This window comes from Lepidochelys kempii, chromosome 7, assembly GCF_965140285.1.
Source record: "Lepidochelys kempii isolate rLepKem1 chromosome 7, rLepKem1.hap1, whole genome shotgun sequence".
Classification (NCBI taxonomy): Eukaryota; Metazoa; Chordata; order Testudines; family Cheloniidae; genus Lepidochelys; species Lepidochelys kempii.
The window spans coordinates 102,795,173-102,819,938 of record NC_136386.1 but is presented as its reverse complement, the minus strand read 5'-3'; the positions used below and the strand labels follow the sequence as shown (position 1 = coordinate 102,819,938).

The following is a 24,766-nucleotide window of genomic DNA, read 5'->3' as shown; positions in this document are numbered from 1 at the left end:
GGTACTAATGGGGGGGAGAGGGCAAAAATTGGAAAGATTGAGGTAGATCTGGTTTCTCTTTTTTCTGGTTTCTTGGTGACAGTGTTGTTTGGGCAGAGGCAGCAAATTGGTTTCTTGGAGCAGGTGCATTTGGGCAGGGGCAGGCAGGCTGGTTGTCTGAAAACAGATTGCTTTGGTTTTGGGCAGGGGCATCAATGCAGGGCTGGTTTCTTGGGGGAGGCTGGTTTGGGCCAGGGCAGCAGTGGGAGGCTGGTTTCTTGGGGCAGGGGCAGCAGTGGGAAGCTGGTTTCTTGGGGCAGGGGCAGCAGTGGGAAGCTGGTTTTTAGGGCAGACTGGTTGGGGCTGGGGCAGCAGTGGGAGGCTGGTTTCTTGGGGCAGGGGCAGCAGTGGGAGGCTGGTTTCTTGGGGCAGGGGCAGGCTGGTTTGTGGTGGCCTGGGCGATCGCGCTGCCAGGCCCTTGGGGAGCCGCTCTCACCCTTGCCGGGGCAATCTCCGCGGCCGCCTAGCAGGCAGTGGCTGCTCCAGCCGGGCTTGCAGGGGGCTGGGACTCCCAGTGCTGACTCCGCCCGCACCACATGACTTCTCCATCCGCAGGAGCAAACTTTTCCCGTCCCGCGGCTGGAAAATGGCGGCTTAGGAGCAGAGTCCCCGCATCCCATCCCGGTTCGGCGGCTGCCGTCGCGGCTCCCCAGCGCCTGAGTGGCTGAGAGCCTCCCCCAGCGCCATGACTCGCTGGGTGCCCACCAAGAGGGAGGAGAAATACGGCGTGGGTGAGGCCCTCTCCTCCGCTCCCCCGGGGTCCCGCTTGTTGCGCTTTATTTGCGAGGCTCAAACTTTGCACAAGTTTGTTCCTTTCCTGGGAAAGCCCGGAGTCGGCGCCGCCTCCACCCCGCACAACTCCTCTGCTGGAGCATTTCCTGCTCCCGGCCTCTCCCCGCGGGCTGCAGCCTTTTCTCCCTTTATTTCCTTGCCGGGGGCTTATTGTCCGCATTGGCGCCGGGGCGAGCTCTGCCGGTGGGATTGCCCTGCGCCGGAGCTCGTGGCTGCTTCAGCCCTTGGCACTAAACCGGCAGGAGGTGGCGGGCGGGCGCGCCTATTCCCTCGGCAAAGGCCTGGCGTGGCGGGGGTGGGAATGGGGAGCCGCCGCCGCCTCTCTGAAACTCACATTGGAAACCGCATTTTCTCCTCGGGATTGGCTTGCACTGCCGTGCTGGCAAGTTGCTGGCTGGGCATTATTACCACCCTCCTTAAAAAAATCTGTAAAGTTCTGTCCCTCCACGGGACAAGCCTGGTTTTGATTGTGTCGTCTTTGACCTAGGATGAGCCTCTCTGTAGCCGATTCTCGTTCACTGAGTCAATTTTTCCTTTATTTAGGCAGCCTAGTTGCAGCGGGTTTTGACTCCTGCACTGTGAGTGCAGGTGTTGTTATCGGTGTATTATGGGTTTGTTACCCCCTTTGGATTTGCTGCTTTGAATTTCTTAAATGCTTGGTTGGGAAACCTGGGAGAGGGTATATTTCAGTGGTCACGGCAAACAAGGCTGTTAGGGGTTATTGCCCTGTCACTTTTTTTTTGGCTCCATTTTAGATGGGACACAATTGTTACACAGTTTATTTCAGATTTATTAAAATAGCTCTCTACTGCTCATAGCTGAATAAAATGTAAAATTCCAGAACTGATTCCAGACATTTTAGAGGGTGTTTACTTGACTCAGTTCCTCTCCCTTGGGAGACCATTCATGAATATTCAGTAAGTGAATTGTAGTGCCTACCCTGCACAAATGAACGTTTTGACAACACTGAGCGCTGGCTAACTTTGCTGTTACACATAAAGAGAAGCAAGGTTCGGGGTTAGAGGGAGAAAAGGGCACCCTATTCTGCAGAAAACACTTTTAGATATTTCTCAATTTCTATCTTCACTTCTTCTGTCTCTCTTAAATGAGAGAGGAACTACAGCTGGCTTTTAATTAAAAAGTCTCCATAATAAAGTCAGTGTCTTGGCAGAATGTTTAGATGACCAGAAACTTCCTGAATTTCAAGGTGGACCATTTAATCAAAAACATTTGCTATGAGTAGAAGGGAGCAGACTATATCTTACCTGCATACGTAAGAGTGTTTCTCATGAGGAAGGAAATATAAAATATGGTATTCCATTTGGAAATGTTAATGTGAGAGCCATTTTTTTCAATTTGTTGATTCTCTTAGCAATATTGCTTGCAAATATGAAAATGAATTTTATTTCATCTGGTTCAGTGCCTAAACCTTTTTTTTTTTTTTTTACTTGAAGAACCACTGTACCTAATGGAGAAGGAAGTTCTGAGACTGGGAGGAGTATAGTGAACTTTAGGGGTTTGTTTTTGGTAGTGCATAGCTTTTAAAATTTCACGTCTTTGTGTTAGACCCTTACTAACTAGATAGTAAATGGAGCAATGTTTTATGTGTAAGACACAACTTCAATTGTAAGGAAATAAAAAAGGAAATTTAAAAATTAAGGCTACTAGTGGATCAGTAACTCATCCCAAATGTATCTAAATACAGTATTTCAGATCACATTTTATACAGATTCACCTCTGTATATTCTGTAACTTTTTTAGGCATGATGGGATGAATTAAAGGGGATGCTATAAAGCTACTTGTTTATATTCACGTATGGATTTTATGTAAGGTCTTTCACAAGTACAGCAATGTGTAGTTCTGTTTTTCTGTCTCTTCTCCAGTATCACCAAGGTGCAGCTGGGAAGTTTGATGGTAAAGAACAGACAGTTAATTCAATTGTTGCTAATATATAGTGAAATCCAGTTAACTGAAAGTTTAAAAGACAGATGCTTGTCTGTTTAACTGGAAAAGTCGTAATGGTTGAGTATATGTAAAATCTAGTAAATATGGAGGTGTTTAGTGATCTAGTGGGCTACTTGGGAAGTGGATTAAAGTTTGAACTGCAAGCTTCATATCTTGGCTTTTGGAATACTAAGATCTAGGACCACTGCTAAGAGGCTAAAAATTGGAAGAGGAATCTGGAGAGCTTGCTTTCCAGGAGCCAAAGTGATGTCTCTTACTTTGGGGATGCGGTGGAATAGAGGGTAAAGATTAGAGGAGTAAATTAAGTTCTTTCACTAAATCTGGGTATCCATTGTGGGGAAACTATCACATTTTAGAGATCTAGACTTCACTGAATTAAAATTGGAATACTGCTTTTGATGTTTATAAGAGACAGAAGTATTTTGGAACTGGCTGCCGTACTAGTGTTGAATCAGTGTTTTCTCTCTTTAAAAATAGGTTCAGAGTCTGTAGCAGAATGGTGCAGTATCTATATATTTCTTAATTCTAAATATAAGTTTCTAAATTCTAAATATAAGATCTTAGAAAAACCTCATTCTTTTATTTGGTATAACAGCTTCCTGGGGCTCCCCCCCATATTAGCTGTGAGTGGTGATCACTAGCTACATTATGGAAATTCTCTAATGAATTTCAAGGGTGTAGGAGTTGAAAAGAGATGTATTGTTGCTGTGAAGGAAAATTAGATTTGATGCTACGTGAACATAGACATTTACATTTGCTTGCACTGTACTGTTAAAATCTGGCTCTCAAAACAGATTTAGGATGAATATCCTTTTTTCTGCATCACTGAATTTCCTTCTAAGGATGATTAATATATTCAATTTGGTTACATGTGTTTTTCATGTCTTTGTATATTAAACTAGGAGTCTTCTGTGTCTTGCCAGATTTAATGTTTTTGGGAAACCTAAAACTTCTGAAATGGTTTAAAAAGTGTTTGTGCATATCAATTCTGTATCAGTAAGAAATATTCTTGATTAATAGGAGTATGCTATTTAAATGAACATTTTCATAAAGAGAGGAGATAGCTTCCCATTTAAATATGCATGTGTTTATTGAAAAATCAATGTGATGTAAATGAACATCCTATTTTTTTTACCAAAATTATGTGCAAAGAAAAGGTAGTTAAAAGGTTCGTAATAAAGTGTTCCCACTGAGATTTCTTTGATGAAAGTGGCTCGACTGACTGGCATTAAGTACATTAAAAATCTAAGATGTAAAAAGAGTCTTGAAACATCTTTCTTCTCACAGCTTCCCTTTGCTTCTTTGCCTCTTTTCCATCTCTTCTAACTCTCTCTCTCTCCCTCTCGCTCTCTTTTTCCTTTCTAAACTTAGTTGAGTGTTCTTTATTTCTACCCGTATGGTGTAGCCTCTGACATCTGGGAGATCTTGATGGAATTATTGTGGAAAATGATGGATGAAGTGTAGTTATTCTGAGTTTTCTAATTCAGTTGCCTCTTTCCATCAAAGAAGCAAAAATTCCTTTTAACAGCCTAACTACTTGCCATGCTCTGTTTTGGAAAATGCTGTTAATAACATTGACTGTGGAACAATATGATCTGACGATTTGAGAGTAAAACAGGAACATCTATCGCTTCATCAGTGGGATTGTTAATCCAACTGCAGTTGACTCTTAGTGATGTATATTAAATTAATGTTTAACCCTCTCACCCTTATCTCATATGTGCTACCCTTAAGCAGGAGTAGCCATCAATAGTGGTAGGATTATAATGCTCCTTACATTTTGTTGTTGTTTGTTACTTCTGTTGCAGTCATAGGAGCTCAGGAAAGTATTTTCTTTCCTTTGAGCTGTATGCTTCTGTACGTGACTAGTGTTTTTAATATATCAAGTTCAAAAAATTTACTGGTATGTTGATATGTATCTCAATAATTTATTCTCTGTATCTGTACTCATGGGTAGTGGTGTCCGTATGATACTATAGTATGATATAATGTCCCAGAAATGGTGTTTCCTCACTACTAACTTAATCTTTTGATGTGGGATTTATAAACCATCCTGAATATCCCATGCATGTACAAACTAAAATTGCTCCCTCTAAATGAAAGGCGTTGTAATGCAGTTTATAAATATTATCACAGAATGCAGTTGTAAGTGTGACTCAGCTTCATTTTCTTCAGGAATACAGCACTTCATACTGGGGGAGGTCAGCCCAGGAATGGGTGTGGGGGAATGTGTTGTCTCTTAGCAGACTGAACATCATTATTGGATTAACACAGAGCATAATTTAAGCCCCTGTTATGATCAGTAATCCTACAGTTTAATGAGGTTATCTTCCCTCACTCTCACTCCACATGTAATAACTTAATTTTATATTTTGGCACTCATCTCAAAACTTTTCACAAAGATTATACCTATAACACTACTGAAATACAGCAAACCCTGCGGGGCCAGCAAGAGGCAGATAGGCAGGCCAGCCAGGTGGATATACAGCATTCTGCACACAGTAGTGGAAGTGGTTTACAGGGGTCCAGAGATTCCATGTCTATCTTATCTGCTGTGGTATTGTCACAAGTGATCATGAGACACACCTACACAGTCCACCACAGACTTGCCTTAAGTAGGCACTGTAATTTTTGTGCTCTTTTGTCCTGGTCTGAGCTCGCCCTCATGCATGTCAAGAAGAGGAGCTAAGTGTGGTGAGCTGTCTTAGAAGACTCAAGATAAGTCTACAAAATATAGTAAATCTGAATCTGCAGGCGTGAGTCTCACAGACTCAGTGTTTCCAAGCCTGGGCTTCAGCATCCACTATGTGTTAAAACCTGAGCCTCAGAACTATGCTGGTGTGTCCCTTCTGGACTACACAGATCTGAGTCAGTACTTCATCTTCTTTGGGCATATACTGTCATATCCCAGGCTTCCTAGTGCCCTCATCTGCTGTAGTGTTGATTCATTGGGTTGTGGGAGAACTTGTCTGAATGTCCTGCTGGAGTTGACCAGAAGTGTTGTGGGGTGGTTTTAACCACCCATCGCATCCAGCTGAGACTTTTTGTGACCATATGCTCGCAGCAGCTGGAGCTACTAACATGGATCCCAACCTGGTGGAAGAATTGCATCTCATACTGTTAATCCTATTTCCGGAACCACGTGGAGCATCTGCAAGATGCTGGTGGACATTTTGTTGGTAGTTTTTGACTTGCTGAAGGCACCTCTCAGCAGGACGTACTGACATGCTAGCTATGACCAAGCTGATGCTGCCCATGCCCATTGCCTTAGCTGCAGACTCCCACTATGTAGATCAGTGTTTCTAGAGCAGGGCTCCAGACTGATGGGTTCACATCACTATGTGGACCTGGGATGACCAGAACTTTTGCATGAAGAAGCAGATGTTCTTGGAGGTTTGTGATCAGTTTGCCCCTACCCTCCAGTGCCACGATACCTATATGAGAGAGGCCATGCCAGTCCAGAAATGTATCACTATAGCCATATGGAAGCTGACCACCCCCATCTGCTGCAGGTACAGGGCTAACCAGTTTGGAATTGGCAAATCAACTGTGGGGCTTGTTGTGGCAGAGGTTTGTGATCAGGATTCTATGTACCCAAAGGTAGTGGGCATTACAATGTTCTTGAAATAATTGCTGGCTTTGAGAGAACCGGCGTTGCAAACTGGGCCTGGGCCATTGGTGGAACTCCTGCGCCTATAGTTTGCTCACTGCAAGGAGCACAGGAGTACCTAAACTGTAAAGGGCTCCAACATGCAGGGCCTGGTTGACCACAGGGCCAGATTCATGGACACTAAATGTGGGATACACTGGTAAGGAACATGATGTCAGGGTGTTCCAGAGATCAGGACTTCGGTATTATGGGTAAGCAGGAATATTATCCCTACCGAATGGCATTGTTATAAATGGACTCACTGTCCCCACTGTTGTTATAGGGGACGCTTCTTATTCCCTGCTGTCATCTTATGAGTACCCTGATTTCAGAGGACCTGGCGAAAGAAGGTTCATCTACTCACTCAGTGGCTATAGGATGATGGTAGAATGTGCATTTGGCAGAGTGAAATCCTGTTGATGCTGCCTTCAAAGCCATTTGGAAACCATGTTGTCAATATAGTCTGCATTACTGTGTCCTGCACAATGTCTGTAAGGAGAAGAGTGAATCTTTTTGCCAGGAGTGGATTCAAGATATTTCTGGATTTCTGAATGGGTAAACACAGTCAAACAATGCACTTGTCATGAATGGTGCTGGATCCAGACACTTAACAGAAATCAGGGATGCTTTATGCACCCTCATAATGGGTTTGTGCAGTCCCATGCCTGAGGGGGAATTAAATGGTATTTGAAGTTGTGCTGTGTATGGGTGTGAGGCAGCTTTGGGGTTTTTAAAAACATATTGGTATTATGAATTTTGTAAACCCTTTCATGAAATGTAAAGGTATGTTATGCATTTTGTAAATATTGGCCATGTACTTAAAGTTACAGTTTATGGATTACTGTGATAACAGTTTTAAAACTTCTATTATGAAATTTCTTGAGAATGGGCTGATAACATTTGTTAAAGTTTGTGCCATTTTTAACATTAGATATAATGTTTAATGTATAATGCTTATTGTAGTCTTGTATGCAAATTCAACACTTTATTTTACACATGTATTTACATGGCAATGTAAAAAACCAGCAAAGCAGGCCAGCTGACATCAAAACATACAACACAATAACCAAACTCAGTGCCAATCAGTAAAAGATGCATATGAACAGATGACACGGCAAACTATTTCTAGATGTCCTTTGTCCCTCTATTTTCCTTGGGCTTTTTGGTACATTTTACATGTGCCATCTCTGGTCATCAGATTGCTGTGCACTACTGTGGGCTCAGAGGTGCTGTTAGAGTCTTTCAATTTGCAGTAGTATGTTTTCAGCCTCTTTATTTGCTCTTTGCTTCGCTCTGCTGTCAGCCGCTCAGATATAGCTTTGTAGATATGATCATTTCTTTTGTTTTCGCTAAAGTCAAACATCGCACCAGAGTTTAAACTGAATCTGGTTGCATTCCTCTGGCCATCTAGCCACGTGCTTGATGCTGGATAACTTGTTAGTGCTGGCCTGTGTTTCCAGTTGAGTGGTCCACGTAGAAATGAAGGGTTAAACGTCAAGCAGCTGCATTTGAACAAAGAGGTTCCTTCTGGTTCCTGGAAAGTATCTAGATGGAAGGAGTGGGAAACACGGCCTCAGGGGATCATGGGATAGTATTGGTGGACTCTCCACTAGATCTGTGTGTGACTCAGACTGGAGTTGCACCCACAGTGCAGAATACCTGGGCTTTGATCCACATCACAGTGGGACTTGGATTCTGATGCATCCCCTAGCATGGTCCATGGGTCTGAGTCCAGAGGGGTTCCTGACCTGAGTCAGGCCAATTTCTGTGTGGACGAATGGGGGGTGGTGTTGGTCTTAAATCCGAGTCAGAGCTCGGAGGTAGTGTGCTGTGTAGATATGTCATTATGGTCCCAACTTATACTTCATAGAAAAGCTAGTGAAGAGACTCTCCAGGTACACTGGACCTCTGCTAATATTCTGGACCCTTTCCGGCTGGACTTTAAACTGGGGTAAGGTGCAGAGACAGTGCCAGTCATGCTGGTGATTTATTTTGCCTTAGACATGGTTAAATGTAATACTGAGCATTTGTGTAATGGTTGTGTGTTCAAAGCACCGTACAGATATTCAGGGCTGGTGTTAGGGGCTGATGAGCAGGGCAGCTGTCCTGGGTGCCTTCATTTGGGAGTGCCAAATCCTCATGTTTAGTTTTTTGTGTGTGCGCTTTTGTGGGTGTGTGTGGGGGAACTGAAAACATTTTCTGCTTTGGGCTACAAAACACCTAGGATGGCCCTGCAGATATTTAATCCTGACAATATTGAGATAGGTGGATCATTATCTCCATTTTACAAATGGGGGAAAACAGGTGGAAAGACTAAGTATCTTGATCAAGGCACAGGGCCTCCTACCTCCCAATCCTGTGCTTATACCTTCAAATTGCACTACCTTTCATGTCTCTGGTTGTTCTTTGGCATGCTGCTCTGAATGGCTAACAGTTTAAAGGCATGGATAGTTCTGCTGCTGCTGTGGTTCCATAAAATCTCACCCTTATTGCTCTGCTCTTGGCTTTGGATAAATTGGCCATTTTCTTAATTCAAGGAGCAAGAGGATGATGAAGGAAGGTTCTCTAATTGTGGCAAGCCATATTCCAAATACTGGTGTGAGCATATAGCTAGGTAGGGTTTCACCAGGTGGTATCCGTTAGCTCTGTAATTGTTGGACTAATAAATTATGCCAAATCATTTTCTTGGCATGGTATTTTTGATCTAAGTTTGTGGCCAGATGTGTACAAGCACTAGCCTTTTCTGCTATACCATGTTTATGTGACCTGGGTAAAAGAACTCTCTCTCTTTGGCCCTAAAAATACTTTTACTTGAGGTAAGGGATACTAGCTGTTAGCTCTGAGCAGCATATTGGCTTATGTCTTGTGCACATACATGACTAGGTCTCATTTTATCCAACAAAAGCTACAAGTGTGACTTCCTGCAAACCTCTGATATGAGCATCTCTTCAAGTTGCCAGTCATTGGTGACATCTTGTTAAACTTGCTGATGGGGCTGGTCTTAGGTTTTACAAGGTTCCGCAGGAAATAAGACAGTATGGGCCTTGGGCAGATTTCAGGGGTGGTAAATTGTAGCAGCTAACTGGGTCAGGGATGTGTGTGGTGAGGAGTATGTGGGAACATTTTAGTAACAGAGGGAGGGAGCTAACTATGAGGCAGTTGGTTGTGTGAGTGATCAAAAGGTTTTAATTGCCTACTTTGATCACAATACAGAAGCTTTTGGCAACTGGGAGAATGGTTGGGTGTTTGCATTAGTTCTACAAAATAGGTGTAAGGATATGGCATGGGAGTGGGTGGTGACAAAGCAGGACTCCCCAAAAGCATGGGAACCTCTGCAGGCCAGCTCACTTCACTGAGTCAAACCTTCCCATTAGAGACAGAAGGAGAAAGATTGTTAGTATAAGGTTTGGGGCTTTGACTGACACCTAGGATAGTATATGGAGGGCTTTGACTGGCAGCATATGGGGACTCTCCTCATAGTTTTGAGTTGTAGAGCTGTTGATTTTACATTCATGGGTTCTGAGAATTACGCCAAGAAGAAAAGGTTCATAATGTATTACAGTGAATCCCTCCTCCCAGAAATGCAGGTTAGTTCTCTGACAGGTCAGATAGGATAGTTAAACTTCTGCTGGTGGGGAACCTGGCCACAAGTCATGAAAGATATTAAAATACACAATATTCAGTATTAAAGTATTCAGTGTTAAAAATGCAATATGGATAGAAGCCTAGGTATCTTAAGGCTGACATTTTCCTTCTCATGGTACTGTGTCTGTGTGTGCTAGTAATGTCTGAGGTGAGTCAAGGACATTGTGCCAGGCTTAATTTGGAGTTTCCTGGTTTAAATAACTTATTGAAATTACAACTGCTCACTGTGCTTTTTGTTAGATTATCTTGAGTCGCCTGCTTTTTATTGTTTGTGCTGTGCTAAAGCAACACTGCATTACTGCTGTTCTCTTGGGACTCTCAAGAAAATGAGATGTGTATCTTAAGAGGTGCTCCTAGAGAAATTTTAAAAATAATTATTGTAAACTTGGCTTGTGATATTAGTCTAAACCTGTTTACTGTTTAAATAATAATAATAAAGAAGACTTGGTTTTTTTAAGTCCTTTCATATATGTAATTATTTTGTGAGACTGCAGTAGGAAAAAGTACTAATAGTTTAATTCCTGATAGCTTTATGCAAAATTGTGCACTACATTTCAACAAGTAAATAAGCCTCCTGAAGCCAATGAGGATCTTTCCGTTGATGTAAATGTGTTATGGACCAGGTGATCATGATTACATTTCAGAATTTCCTCTGCTTGGGACAAGTCATGAAAGGAGCTGAGCTGTTGAGAATCACATTGAAGGGGAGTGCTCAGCCCGTCTCAGGAGTTACAGTTACAGTATAATTCACTCTTAAATTAAAAAAGAGAAACAAAAAAGACAAATGTACTTACAAACTTAGTTTCATAAAAGATGTGACTGGAATTTTAAAGGAAGCAATCTGATTTCTTCTGATATTTTGATTTGTGTCTGGTGTAGCTGTTCCCTGAGAGCTGAGAGAGGGGAATTTCCATTGTAATACAGTGATATATTTTTCATAAATATTAATGTCAATAGCTTCTGATTCTCCAGTGCCAAGGTGTCAGTTATGTATGTCCTCCCCTTTATTATAGTATACAAACTTATCTGAGTGTCTCTTAGATGGAGTTAGATCTGATATGTTTGAGAGAGTTTTAAGGAATGTTTTAAAATATCTATTAAATTAGCTTTCATAAAATGCTTGCTTGGTGGTTGAACTACATTGTGTGACCTAGGGGTGACAGTGGACGAGAAGCTGGATATGAGTCAGCAGTGTGCCCTTGTTGCCAAGAAGGCCAATGGCATTTTGGGATGTATAAGTAGGGGCATTGCCAGCAGATTGAGGGACGTGATCGTTCCCCTCTATTCGACATTGGTGAGGCCTCATCTGGAGTACTGTGTCCAGTTTTGGGCCCCACACTACAAGAAGGATGTGGATAAATTGGAAAGAGTCCAGCGAAGGGCAACAAAAATGATTAGGGGTCTGGAGCACATGACTTATGAGGAGAGGCTGAGGGAACTGGGCTTGTTTAGTCTGCAGAAGAGAAGAATGAGGGGGGATTTGATAGCTGCCTTCAACTACCTGAGAGGTGGTTCCAGGGAGGATGGTTCTAGACTATTCTCAGTGGTAGAAGAGGACAGGACAAGGAGTAATGGTCTCAAGTTGCAGTGGGGGAGGTTTAGGTTGGATATTAGGAAAAAAACTTTTTCGCTAGGAGGGTGGTGAAACACTGGAATGCGTTGCCTAGGGAGGAGGTGGAATCTCCTTCCTTAGAAGTTTTTAAGGTCAGGCTTGACAAAGCCCTGGCTGGGATGATTTAATTGGGGATTGGTCCTGCTTTTGAGCAGGGGGTTGGACGAGATGACCTCCTGAGGTCCCTTCCAACCCTGATATTCTATGATTCTATCTTTCCTGGGGCTTCTATGGAGGATTTTGTTTGGTCTAGGGGTGACAGTGGCAACTAGTTTCTCTGAATATAGGAAATACCGTCCTATGCAGGCAATTTACAATGCTGACCATCCCTCTGTCTAATCTGACCCCATTCCGGACTGTGTGGCTTGTTTTCTTGGTGTAAATTATTTGACATGTAAAGCGCTTCATATCATGGTAGATAAAAATCGTGACTTAAGAATTTATTTTTCTATTTAAATCGCGTTTTTATTTCTATGTTGCTAGTTCTTTACTTTGTCCCCATTTTATAGTCTTAAATAGCTGAAGTGGACCTTTTATTTTTATATATATATATATATAATATTTTTTTTTAAGTTTCGCAATTGTTAGTATAATTTCAGATTTTATGGTTTGTTTTTAATCAAGAATTTTCACACTTATTATGCTTATTTGTGTTAGAAAAAAGCAAGGCCAGGCTCTCATTAACGTCCTTTCTGTGAGAACAAAACACACAAAATTGAAAAGCAAATAGTCTGTGCCGTATTTGTGACCAACACCATTTTCAACATTTGAACTTCTACAAGTTGAGAAAGATTAAGTACTTGAGCCAAACTATACTCCTCCATTGGTGTTTGCATTCGCTGGGACTTAGGCTCATTGCCTGTGTCTTCACTAGAAAAAAGGTGCGTTTTTCAAACTGAGTTAGCTAACTCAAGGTAAAAATCCTAAGGACAACAAGGCAGTTTCTAATTTTCATGTGAGTTAGCAAGTTGATCTACTCTTCAATTTGAAAACTATAAACTGCCTTGTCTTCCTTAGGATTTTACCTTGAGTTAAGAACATACCTTCTTTCTTAGTAAAGACAAGGACTAAGATTTTTTTAATAAAAAATATCATGTTAGCCCCTGATGCTGTAGTGCTTGCTTAACTTCAGGAACATGCGTATATGCTTAAAGTTATATATCTGCTTCAGTGTTTGCGGGATTAGGGCCTGAATTTTCAATATTGTATTTTTTGCCTCTAGAATTTTTGTAAAAACTGTAGAGTATCTAATGCCAGTAGTTGCACTTAAAAAACAATATTTGTAATTTAATTCACTATAAACTTTAATCTAAAGTTGCAGTAGCAGAGATTTTCAAATTAATTTTACAAAGCCTCAGTCTGATTTAAATCAGTGATTAAAAAAAGGTTTAAATCAATTATTAAAACTGTTGTGGTTTAAAAAAATGCTGTCCTAGTTCATGCTGAAAAGGCCTTTTCCATTCTGGGTACTAGGTATGTAAATATTAGTTAAAAAAGTTAACCAGTTAAAGGATTAAAATTATATCGTTTAACTGGTTAACTGTTAACCGAGGTCCCTTTGGCTGGCCTGGTGCAGGGCGGCAGGGGGCTGGGGTCCCTCTGGCTGGCCTGGGGTGGCGGGGGGCTGGGGCCTATGGGCCGGCCTGGTGTGGCGGGGCTGGGGTCCTGCTGGGGCGACCGGGGCTGCTCTGGCTCTGGTCCTGGTGCAGGACCGCCAGGGTAATGGTTAAGGTCGGTTAACAGTAAGCCTAATGCTTACTGATTAACCGGTTAACATTTTGCATCCCTAATGGGTACCATCCAGTAGTCCTTTGCTTTTGTTCCATGCCTCAGAGGTAGAGGGGGAAAAATTCTCCTGACCATATCTTTAAAGGTTGATTGTCTGCTAGCACACTTTTGTGTTATAGCCACATGAAGCTCAGTAACCTGTGCAAGACAGTCTTCTTTTCCCTTTTTCAGGGCTTTCTTCATGGATCCTCATTTCAAGAAAGATGTTTTTGCCTTTTCTTCTCCAGCTTAGCAGCAGTACTGCTAGCGAGAGGGTCAGTCTATAGGATTTCAAGGGAACTTAAGAATTCTCTGCTTTAGCACTGTTGGTGGTTGAATTGGGACCAAGTGCTCCAATTAAACGGTCCTGCATGGCCACTGAGCTCCAAGCACCTAGACTCCCTCTCCCACTGAGCAACAGCAGTGGTCACAGATGTCTGAGGAGCTTTTTGGACAGTTTAAAGCAGGGCCTGGATTTGTAGGTATTCCCAACATCCACTTTAGCTCCTTTCAAATGAGACTGAGCTTAGCTACAAGATAATGCAACAGGCCAGTTAAAAGGAAAGGAAATGCCCAGGATGGTACTTTTCTCTCAACCCTCTCTAGACTTCTTCTGTGGCTGGCTCCATGTGTCCGACATGCTGGGGAGGGAGAAAGCTTCTGGTTCTCAATCCCTTCTTCTGCTCCTGATTGCTCTTCTAAGGGATCAGCCAGGCATTCTGTCTCCAGTGGCAGCACCACCTCTCACCTGGCTTGAAACTCCCGGTGACTTTACATGTGAGCAGCCTTTTGACTCTGAAGATCCTGCCCCCCCCCCCCACCTGTTTTGGCCCAAAGCTTCAGGCCTAAGTCCTCAGAGGAGATCCAGACTGCACTCATTCCTCTTCTCTCACCCTGTCTCCTGCTGTAGGATCATAGCGGCCCGTGGTCTGGTGGTTGCAAGTTGTCCTGGGTCCTTCACGTTTTCTGAATAGCACTCAGTCTCCTCAAAACCTTCTTGGTTCCCACACACAACTTATCACAAGAAATGAAGTCCTATTAGCAGCAGAGAGGTCCAACAGCCTTCCTCATTTGAAGAGTTGATCAGCAGCTACAACCCTTTTCCAGTCATCAGCAGAGGCCTAAAAATAAGGTTGATGACTTAGCATATCTTTCTACTGTTGCCAGAACTCTTCTTCATGGCTGTCCTTAACTCAGGGCCTTCTCAAGATTAAACAAAGGAAGAAAGGCAACCAGTCCTCATTATGCTAGAATTTCTGGAGACAATGGTGGATTTGAATTACCCCATCCCAGAAGCAGGGGTCTATCAGCACAGTTATTCAAAAGCTATACCAGGTGCAAATGAACACCTCAGTTCTTTTCCACCCCCAAGATTGACTCTTCTTTCTTCATCTTGGCCAGGACTGCTTCCTGTACAGGTAGATCCTAAACTGAATGGCTAGAGCAGAGGCTTTAAGGATTTTGTAGACTGAAAGATCAAGAGTTTGCAAAAGAGGAGCTTCAGATTTCCTACCGTTACCTTTCTAAATTGCCTAATTGACAAATTGTCAATTGTCAACTAATTGACAGTTGGAGCCTTTTGCCAGAATTAATGCAGAATTTCATTCCCATTGAATTGCTAGTCCTCTGATAAGACTTGCAAATTATTTTAGAATTACTTAAAGTTCACGGTAGAGTTGTTTTAGTTATGAGGACAGTTTGATTTTCATATAATAGGATGTTTGTTCACTTGTAGAATTAGATTTAAAAAATGTTCCAGTAATAATTACATCATGCAGAACTTAAAAAGTTTGAAGAGTACAATTAATTCTTAAACACACCTTTTTTCTATCCAGTGAAAGAAATCCTGTATTGCACTACTGAGCGTTGTGTAATAAACAATAGCCGATATCAGCATTTTCAGCTGTAGAATTTATCAACTTTTCTTCTCTAAAGACAGTAAAGAAATATATACTGTCTTGAAGACATTAATTGTATTATTGATTTTACACTTTAACCTATATGTTCTGATGGAGTCCTGTTTTCAGAGTCTGAAAATGATCGTTTTCTTTAGTACTTGCTCTGGGGGCCCATTATAGTACTACAATCTTATTGGCAACATGTGACTGGAAGGTAAGGTATCACAAGCTGAAAATATGAATTATATGTCAACACTTTTTGTTTCTAAATGTATAAAAACACATGATTGATTATGCTCAGCTTACTAAGCAGTCCAGATCTTTCTCTCTCTCTCTCTCTCTCAGTAAATTGCCCTCAACATTGTTTACCACCTTGCCAACCTTTGTGCCATATGCAAACTTGATCAATGGTTTTATATATAATAAATTTTTTTTTCCCAGTCACTGATAAAATTACTGAGTAGCACTGAACTGAGAACTGATCCATAATGAATATCCCTAAAATCACTCTTGCTTACTGAGATTCCCCCTTAACAACTACATTCTGAGATCTATTAATTAGCTAGTTTTAATCCGTTTAATGTGTCATATCAATTTGAATAGTGCTAATTTCTTAATCAAAATATTTTGGCTACTTAGCTCCAGTATTGAGAGCTTAGAGAGGTCTTGACCATTCACCTTTCTTGTGCCGGCCTTGTGCTAGAGGCTCCTGAGGCTAATAAATCATCATTGATAATTCTAACGGGACTACATCACCTATTTCTCCTTATCGAAGCCATTCCTGTGTAGTTTCAATTTGGTGATGATTGCAAATCTCAGTGAGGTTGTCCTGCAGTGTAAATAATTGCATTGTGACTATGCTATGCTATTTCAGCAAAAGACCCTGTTCCATATCTGAATTGCAAATGCATCGTTAGCCTAAAAGGTTCTTATAAAGTTTTATGCAATACTGTACCTTTTTATTTAAAGCCTTTCAGGATCAAGGATCCCATGTAGCTTTACAGACTATCTAGGTGGATCACTTTATCTACTACTGATATTCATCTGCCTGTGGAAGTGAAACATGACATCTTTTTAACAGCATTTAGCACCTCCACAGAATAGTTTAGGACTTGGAATTTGACTGGGTTACCTGGTTTAACACAGCTGTTCCTGCAAAAAGTTCCATGTATCTTTAGTAAGCAGAATTTCAGGTTTATATCTCATACAAAAGACCAAACCTGTAGCAAAATAGTGTTCTCATCTAGGATTTTGATTTGGTATTGACTCAGAGGGAAGAGTACTGACTTGCCAATACCACTTACTGTAACATCTTTCTGTTTTCTATTCAAATATTGATCTTGCCCAAACTTGCTTAATTTAGAACTGCTGATTCAGTAATGGTTCAAGGTGGTATGGCTATATGCTATATATATTTAACAGTTTTGTGGTATAATACTGTGCCGTGGAGCATCTGCTTTGGTGTGTGGAAAAGCTGGTAGAAAAAGGAAAAGGGAAGTGAATGCAATTCAAAGTCAAATGAATGCATTCTGTTAGGCAGGACTATTGTTCTGCTTCCTACCTTAAATGCAACAAACGTTGTAAGATTTATTCACTGAAGTAAATGTGTTTATGGATCCTATTGTCCGATATCAGCTGTGGACCATTAGATGCACGTTTCCTAATCATAACATTGAGTCTGTTACCGGATCGATACTGTAAATACCTGTATATATGTGTTTAAATTTATCTAAAGGATCAACGATAGATGATTTATAGCAGTGAATGGAAATGAAAATGAGGAACTAGTTCTAATCCATATTTAAAGGATTTATTATGTTAAAGATGTCTATCAGTTTTATCTATGTACTTCTACATGTTATAATGTTGACGCTTTGAATAAGGCAACAATGGCAGCTAGTCATAGTCTGTACAGGATTTATGGGCTGCTGTTTGTCAGAATACTCTTTCTTTGGCAGGAAGATGGACTGGATAATCTAATAGGGCTCTTTTGTCTTCATCTTTATTCCATCAGTGTTTACAGCATAAAAGCTAAGGATTTTTTTTTAATTTGAAGATATTTTTTGGCTCTAGTTCTTACTTTGCTGTTTGTGCAAAGGTTATTTTTTTAAATATCGCAATAAAAATGTTGCTTTTTTCAAGACTAATGACCACCTAAAATAACTATAGAGATATTAGAATCACATCGGCTTGGAGGGATGTATAAATTCAAGTATATTGTACCTGAACCAGTGCTTGTTCAAAATTTGGTGAATCTGGAACCTGTAAGTAGTAATAATTTTTAAACTAGGATCGTAAAAACAAAGTCTAATGTATTTTCCTTTGGACTAATATAATTTTTGCCATGTTTATATAATTAGTGCATTAAGTAAACTCTTGTTTTAGCATAGAAACTTGGGTAATATAAAAAGTAGTCATTGCAGAATTTCAATTTTAGCAGTAACATTTAAAATATCTGTTGAAGTGCATTGCCACTATGTATTTTTGTAACAAAGCCAAGATAATGCTGTTGAGAGCTATTATGTGTAATGTATCTGTATCTATATGAAAAAGTAAACAGATGGATCAACAACCAAAATAATTATCAGCTGTGATACTTACCTTCATGGTCCTGCTGCTTTGTTGTAATCTACTGGTCATATTGTTGCAGCATGGACTTCACAAAATGTGTTTCAGTGGCTTGTATTGTTTAATATGACCAGAGGCCATTGGAACAGCAAAGATGTCTGAGAATCTGTTTTGACTCTCATTTTTTTTCTTTTATTAAGTGGAAAATGTAGAAAAAGGGGATTGTATGTTTAAAAAAAAAAAAAAAAAGGTTTCTATTAAATTAGCTAAAAGCCTAAATGCGTCTTAAAAGCAATGATTAAAGAATCGTGTGAAATACAGCAGTTAATAGGTTGGTACGGGTATAAATATGTACCAAAATAAAACTGCAAGCTTCTGGAGCATTTTACACCATTCTTGACTAACACCTATCTATTGCTCACTCTAGCACAAGTTAGATGCAAAATACATAGGGATTGGTGGGATTTTACTCCTTGGCCTTATTTTCTGTGGCTGTTTGTACCAGATATCACTACGTCTGCTGCCATATCAGGTTGAAATTTTCTGCTTCACCACTTTGTAATTTTATGCTGTGCAAATCAAGGAACTTCTGATTTTTGAAGACATACTTGATCAGAATCCAGGTTAGGCTGCTGGTGCGGAGGTGCTCATTCACTTGTGATAAACTCTATCTCCTAGTACAATGAATGTAACCCAGGTGCATCTTTTAGCCTCTCTGTGACGGAGGTCATATTATCAGTCTAAGGGGACTGCAAAAGAACTAGCAGTAAGGAGTGAATCTGTTGGGTATTGTAGTTGTGTATTATCAGTTAAAGAATTGTTTAGTTGCTTCATTGGGATTTTGTTTAAAGTAATGTGGGGAGAAGGCAGTGTATTAGAAATAAACTGAAATGGAAATTGCTGGTAATATAAGAAATATTCCTCCAGTGGCCTTTGAAACAGAAACATGTCTAAACACTGGGCCAGATGGAAGTAGCTCATGATATTTGAGTTTATAGGATCTTAAACAGACAGATGGTGAACAACTCAAAAGGTTGCACACTTTCAAAAATCTATTGGACAGAAAGAAAGAGAAATCTGTCATGCATGTGAATCCAGTAGACTAATAATTTCAAATAATCACCTTGAAGATTTATATTTGTTTGGTATGTTCAGGGAATACTGTAATCCGTACTAAAAGCTACAAAAATATTCTATTAAATAAAGTTTTGTTAGAACAGTAAGGCTGTGTGGTTAGTCATCTGTAAGTTAGGAAATATTATAGTGTAGGGTGTCTGCAACCTTAAACAGTACTCCCTTGTGAGTATTCATTACAATACCATTTTTAATTAGGTTGTCACATTTCAGGCCAAAAACACAGATCAGCAGAGGCAAAGAGTGGGATTTTGAAACAGTGGAAAGTGGAACAAAAGATGTTCCTTCAGTGAAGCACTGAGATTAGGCAGTGGTGATCTCCCTAACGAAGGAGGGTAGTCCTTGAAATGGGGGCTGTTGTCTTGCTGGGTTGTGATTCTGTCTCTCTGACCCCATCGTGCAGTAAGGGCTGACTGAAGGACTGGACCTTTGTTTATTTTTTCAGCTTTAGAATAATATTTGGGCATTTTGTTTCATGTGACTGTTCTCTGTGTGCCAGATAATCCATGCATAATAAAAATCTAAAGGAAACCGTACTTACATACTACAAATTTAAGCATACAACACAAAATAATTGGAGAAGTTATTGTGTATGTATGCACACCTCTTTGGAGTTTGCAACTAATGGTATACTGGATTTTTCAAGCACTGTATCCAACCTTACAGGTGAAAAACAGTATGTTGTATCTGGTAAGCAGTGTGTGATCATGTAATTAAAGGTGGCTTTTGTAATTAGGTTTGGAAGGATTAGATTTGTAATGGGAAATGTAGATAAATGCAATTTCACCAAACACATATAAACCAATGAAATAAAAATTCCATCAATGATGATCAAAATGTGCAGCTTGGCAATGTAAGAAAATATTGCTTGAGAAATTATCAGAGTTTGATTTAAAGATACGTACAAAAATTTATCAAGAAACTTTCTGCCGACGGGCTTTGCTTGCAAATAGAGCAATCTGTGTTAACCTCTGTAAAATGGGTTGTGAGACACGACTAAGCATTAAAAGGGATTAAAACAGAAGAAGATAATAAGGATCTGTAAATCGGAATGTACAGCTCTGGGAATGTTCTAATGGGAAAATGGGGAAGCTGCTGCTCAGATACCAGTTCAACAACTAAGGTGGCAACAAAGTTTATTTAAAGGCATTTCTAATGTGGTCATCTCCATATAGTGTGAGTGGGGGGAAAGAAACCCCAAAACCTTCTGATGGAACCAAAGATTTCTTCATTTTACTGTATTGTTATAAACTGTTCATCTTAGGTGAATTTGTCAGTTTGTGCTTATAACAAGTCATTGGGACCAAGAATATAGAAGGATTCAAAACAGGATTAGACACTTACATGATCTACAGTTACATAAGGTAGGATTAAAAACATCTAAAGGGACATAAATCCTGTTTCAGGGCATGAGACAATCACTAACAGTCAGAGGGTTTTCCCTGTGTGGAGACTACTCCATAGTTTTTGGGGGGGTGTTGGGAGAAAACCTGGATTTGTGCTGGAAATGGCCCACCTTGATTATCATACACATTGTAAGGAGAGTGATCACTTTAGATAAGCTATTACCAGCAGGAGAGTAGGGTGGGGGGAGAGAAAACCTTTTGTAGTGATAAACACCCATTTTTTTCATGGTTTGTGTGTATAAAAACATCTTCTGTATTTTCCACAGTAGGCATCTGATGAAGTGAGCTGTAGCTCACGAAAGTTTATGCTCAAATAAATTGGTTAGCCTCTAAGGTGCCACAAGTACTCATTTTCTTTTTTTGCGAATACAGACTAACACGGCTGTTAGTCTGAATACTCCATAGTTGTCCACCAGGGCTTTCTTGCATCTTCTTCTGAAACATCCGGTACTGGCCACTGTTGGAGACTGACAGGATTTTAAACTTGATGAAATGGTCTGGTCCTATCGGGCAGTTCCTGTATGTTACTCTTAGGAGTAGCAGCATTCCTGCAGTTAATATGCATGCAAGTCCTAAAAGAGTGATGACAGATTATGAATATTTGGCCATAGTCATGCATAAAATGTTGATAATGTAATACAGTAGTTATTTGTTTAGGCTACAGACAATGACTTTGCTTGGCAGTGAATTCTGAGTATACCTGGTACTATTTTCTTCTTTGCTGTGTTAGATTAGTTCTTTGAGATACTATTAGGTCTTCATAATGACCTAATGTTTTCAATAGGTTTCTGTTTAAAGCATGTCTTCGAGGCACAAACTCACCCTCGCTAACTTTGTCCAAACTCACTTTCAGCTTGTGCTAAACTTCATGTGTCTGTATGGTGTTCTGCCAGAAACAGAGTCTCTTGAAAGTAATGAGATGAAGAAATTAGGCATATTGGAAAGAAAATTATTTAATTACAAGGGGCCTGTTCAATTTCTCAATAATTTGGGATTTGTGTTGTGGGGACGTGAGGTGTGTTTTCTTTTTGGCCACCTCATCTCAAAAAACAAGTTGAACTTTCTAGAACAGATAAGTTGTGGCCTCAGTAAAAGCTGATGCCTTTGACTGTTTTGCAAAGTGTGAGGTTTTTAATGTCTGAATTATTTATTAATTATTTAAACCCATGACAACAATGAGTATGTAAAGTCCGCACAATGTCACTGCATGAGGCTTACGACTTTACATTCCATATTTGATCAGGCCAGGACACATGGAGTTGAAGAGGGCCTCATGTGAAGAAGCTTTTCTACCACTGAGACCCTTGATTATCTAAAATATTGCAGGGAATTTGTAAATTCTTTAAGTCCAGTCCTTATGCAATCCAAGACAGCATGCAAGGGCTATAAAAAGTTTTTGCACATCAAAGTGTAAACTGTTTTGGTCAGGGACTGCCTGTTACATGTTTTCCTGTGTCTACCACAACAGTGCGCTGGCCTCCCGGTGCTCTCATAATACAATTGAAGAAAAAATAGGAAAACAAAGTTATAAAAATAACTTTTTGGGTAAAAATTAGTTAAATCTCAGATTAAAAGAATAAAATACTGTAGCATTAGTATTAAGAGAGAGCAAATGACTAAAACATAACTTATTAAAGTTTAGGGGAAGTTTGTGATGTCTTAGCTCTACCTCTTTGTGTCCCTGACCATCCCATCCCATTCTGTATTCTATCTGTACACCTCATAGCTTCTTCTATAATTTTGTTATTTCCATTCCCAACTATACCGTCCTACATCTGACACATTAATATGCAAGCAAAATTCATAACATTGAAGGCATATGCTCTGATACTGTCTTTATGAGCTACACCAATAACATAAGAATGGCCATACTGGGTCAGACCAAAGATCCAACTAGCCCAGTATGCTGTCTTCCGACAGTGGCCAAAGCAAGGTGCCCCATAGGGAGTGAACAGAATAGGTAATCATCAAGTGATCCATTCCCAGCCACCCATTCCCAGCTTCTGTCAAACAGAGGCTAGGGATGGTGTCCATCCTGGCTAATAGCCATTGATGGACCTATCCTCCATGAATTTATCTAGTTCTTTTTTTGAACCCTGTTATGGTCTTGGCCTTCACAACATCCTCTGGCAAGGAGTTCCATAGGTTGACTGTGCATTGTGTGAAGAAATACTTCCTTTTGTTTGTTTTAAACCTGCTGCCTATTAATTTTCACTTGGTGACTCCTAGTTCTTGTGTTATGAGAAGGAGTAAATAACACTTCCTTATTTACTTTCTCCGCACCAGTCGTGATTTTATAGATTTCTATCATATCCCGTCTTAGTCATCTCTTTTCCAAGCTGAAAAGTCCCAGTCTTTCTAATCTCTCCTCATATGGCAGCCGTTCCATATCCCTAATAATTTTTGTTGCCCTTTTCTGAACCTTTTCCAATTCTAATATATCTTTTTTGAGATGGGGCTACCACATCTGCACTCAGTATTCCGGGTGTGGGTGTACCATGGATTTATATAGAGGCAATATGATACTTTCTGTCTTATCTATCCCTTTCTTAATGATTCCTAGCATTCTGTTCACTTTTTTGACTGCCGCTGCACATTGAGTGGATGTTTTCAGAGAACTGTCCACAATGACTCCAAGATCTTTCTTCAGTGGTAACAGCTAATTTAGATCCCATCATTTTATATGTATAGTTAGGATTATGTTTTCCAATGTGCATTTCTTTGCATTTATCAATATTGAATTTTATGTGCCATTTTGTTGCCCCGTCACTCAGTTTTGAGAGATCCCTTTGTAGCTCTTCGCAGTCTGCCTGGGACTTCACTGTCTTGAGTAGTTTTGTATCATCTGCAAATTTTGCCACCTCACTGTTTTACCCCTTTTTCGAGATCATTTATGAATATGTTGAATAGGACTGGTCCCTGTACAGACTCCTGGGGGACACCACTGTTTACCTCTCTCCATTTTGAAAACTGACCGTTTATTCCAACCCTTTGTTTCCTGTCTTTTAACCAGTTACTAATCCATGAGAGGACCTTCCCTCTTATCCCATGATAGCTTACTTTGCTTAAGAGCCTTTGGTGAGGGACCTTGTCAAAGGCTTTCTGAAAATCTAAGTACTCTATATCCACTGGATTCCCCCTTGTCTGCATGCTTGTTGACCCCCTCAAAGAATTCTAGCATGATTTCCCTTTACAAAAGCTATGTTGACTCTTCCCCAACAAATTATGTCCATGTATGTGTCTGACAATTTTGTTCTTTATTACAGTTTCAACCAATTTGCCTGGTACTGAAGTCAGGCTTACCGGCCTGTAATTGCTGGAATCACCTCTGGAGCTCTTTTTCAAAATTGGCATCACATTAGCTATCCTCCAGTCATTTGGTACAGAAGCTGATTTAAATGATAGGTTACATACTACAGTTAATAGTTCTGAAATTTCATATCTGAGTTCCTTCAGAACTCTTGGGTGAATACCATGGGGTCCTTGTGACTTATTACTGGTTAGTTTATCAATTTGTTTCAACACCTCCTTTAATGACCCCTCAATCTGGGACAGTTCCTCAGATTTGTCACCTAATATTATTAATTTGTCACCTAATATCCTGCTTATCTGCTGTATTCTAACTCAAGACCTGTACCTGATCCATCTGACATTCTAGCTACAGGTAAAAGACCACAATTTGTTCACATATTATGTCTGTTATTTCCCCAGTAGCCGCTATCTTGCATTGAACCTCTTTGATACTGTCAAGTCAGAAGAAGAAGAACAGACAAATGTTCCCCTTCTCTGGTCACAATAGAAAGACCACTAGAACTCTTATTCTTCCTAGTGCTTTCTGTGTATCTGAGGAAGAATACCTATTTACTACCAGATTTCCACTTGTACCTCACCCACTGGATAGATAATGGTAGCTAGCAATACAATGCCTGGTTGTCTACAACAAATTAGAGAGGGTACAACCTTACGTGTTGCACACAGTAGGTAAAGAAAAGATGATGGAAAAATTACCATATGGCCAATGTGCAGTGTGTTGGAGACAGACTTAAGGTTATTTGTAGAAGGTACAGGTCTTTTAAACTTAACATCTCTAGTTTTCTAACTTTTTCTGAATTATCTGATTTTTTTTTCTGCTGTAAGTCTTATCAATTTTTGTTTAATCTGGGAATCTGAATTGGGGTGGGGAGGGTGATTGGAGGGCATTTGGGGCTAATTAGCATATAAATAGACAGGAGGGAGGACATTGGTTTGCCAGGTTTTTAAAAAAAAAAAAAAAAATGCCGGAAGTAAGAA

The 24,766-nt window shown here is 40.2% G+C and overlaps 1 protein-coding gene across 3 annotated transcripts in view; it reads left to right on the top strand.

The window, feature by feature from the left end:
• Nucleotides 1–600: 600 nt before the first annotated feature.
• DOCK1 (dedicator of cytokinesis 1) overlaps nt 601–24,766 on the top strand; it is a 551,011-nt gene continuing 526,845 nt past the window's right edge. For all 3 annotated transcript variants that reach the window (XM_073354059.2, XM_073354058.2, XM_078853851.1), the window contains exon 1: nt 601–770. In XM_073354059.2, the coding sequence (XP_073210160.1) occupies nt 725–770 (46 nt within the window). In that variant the 5' untranslated portion in view covers nt 601–724. The remainder of the gene's footprint in view (nt 771–24,766) is intronic.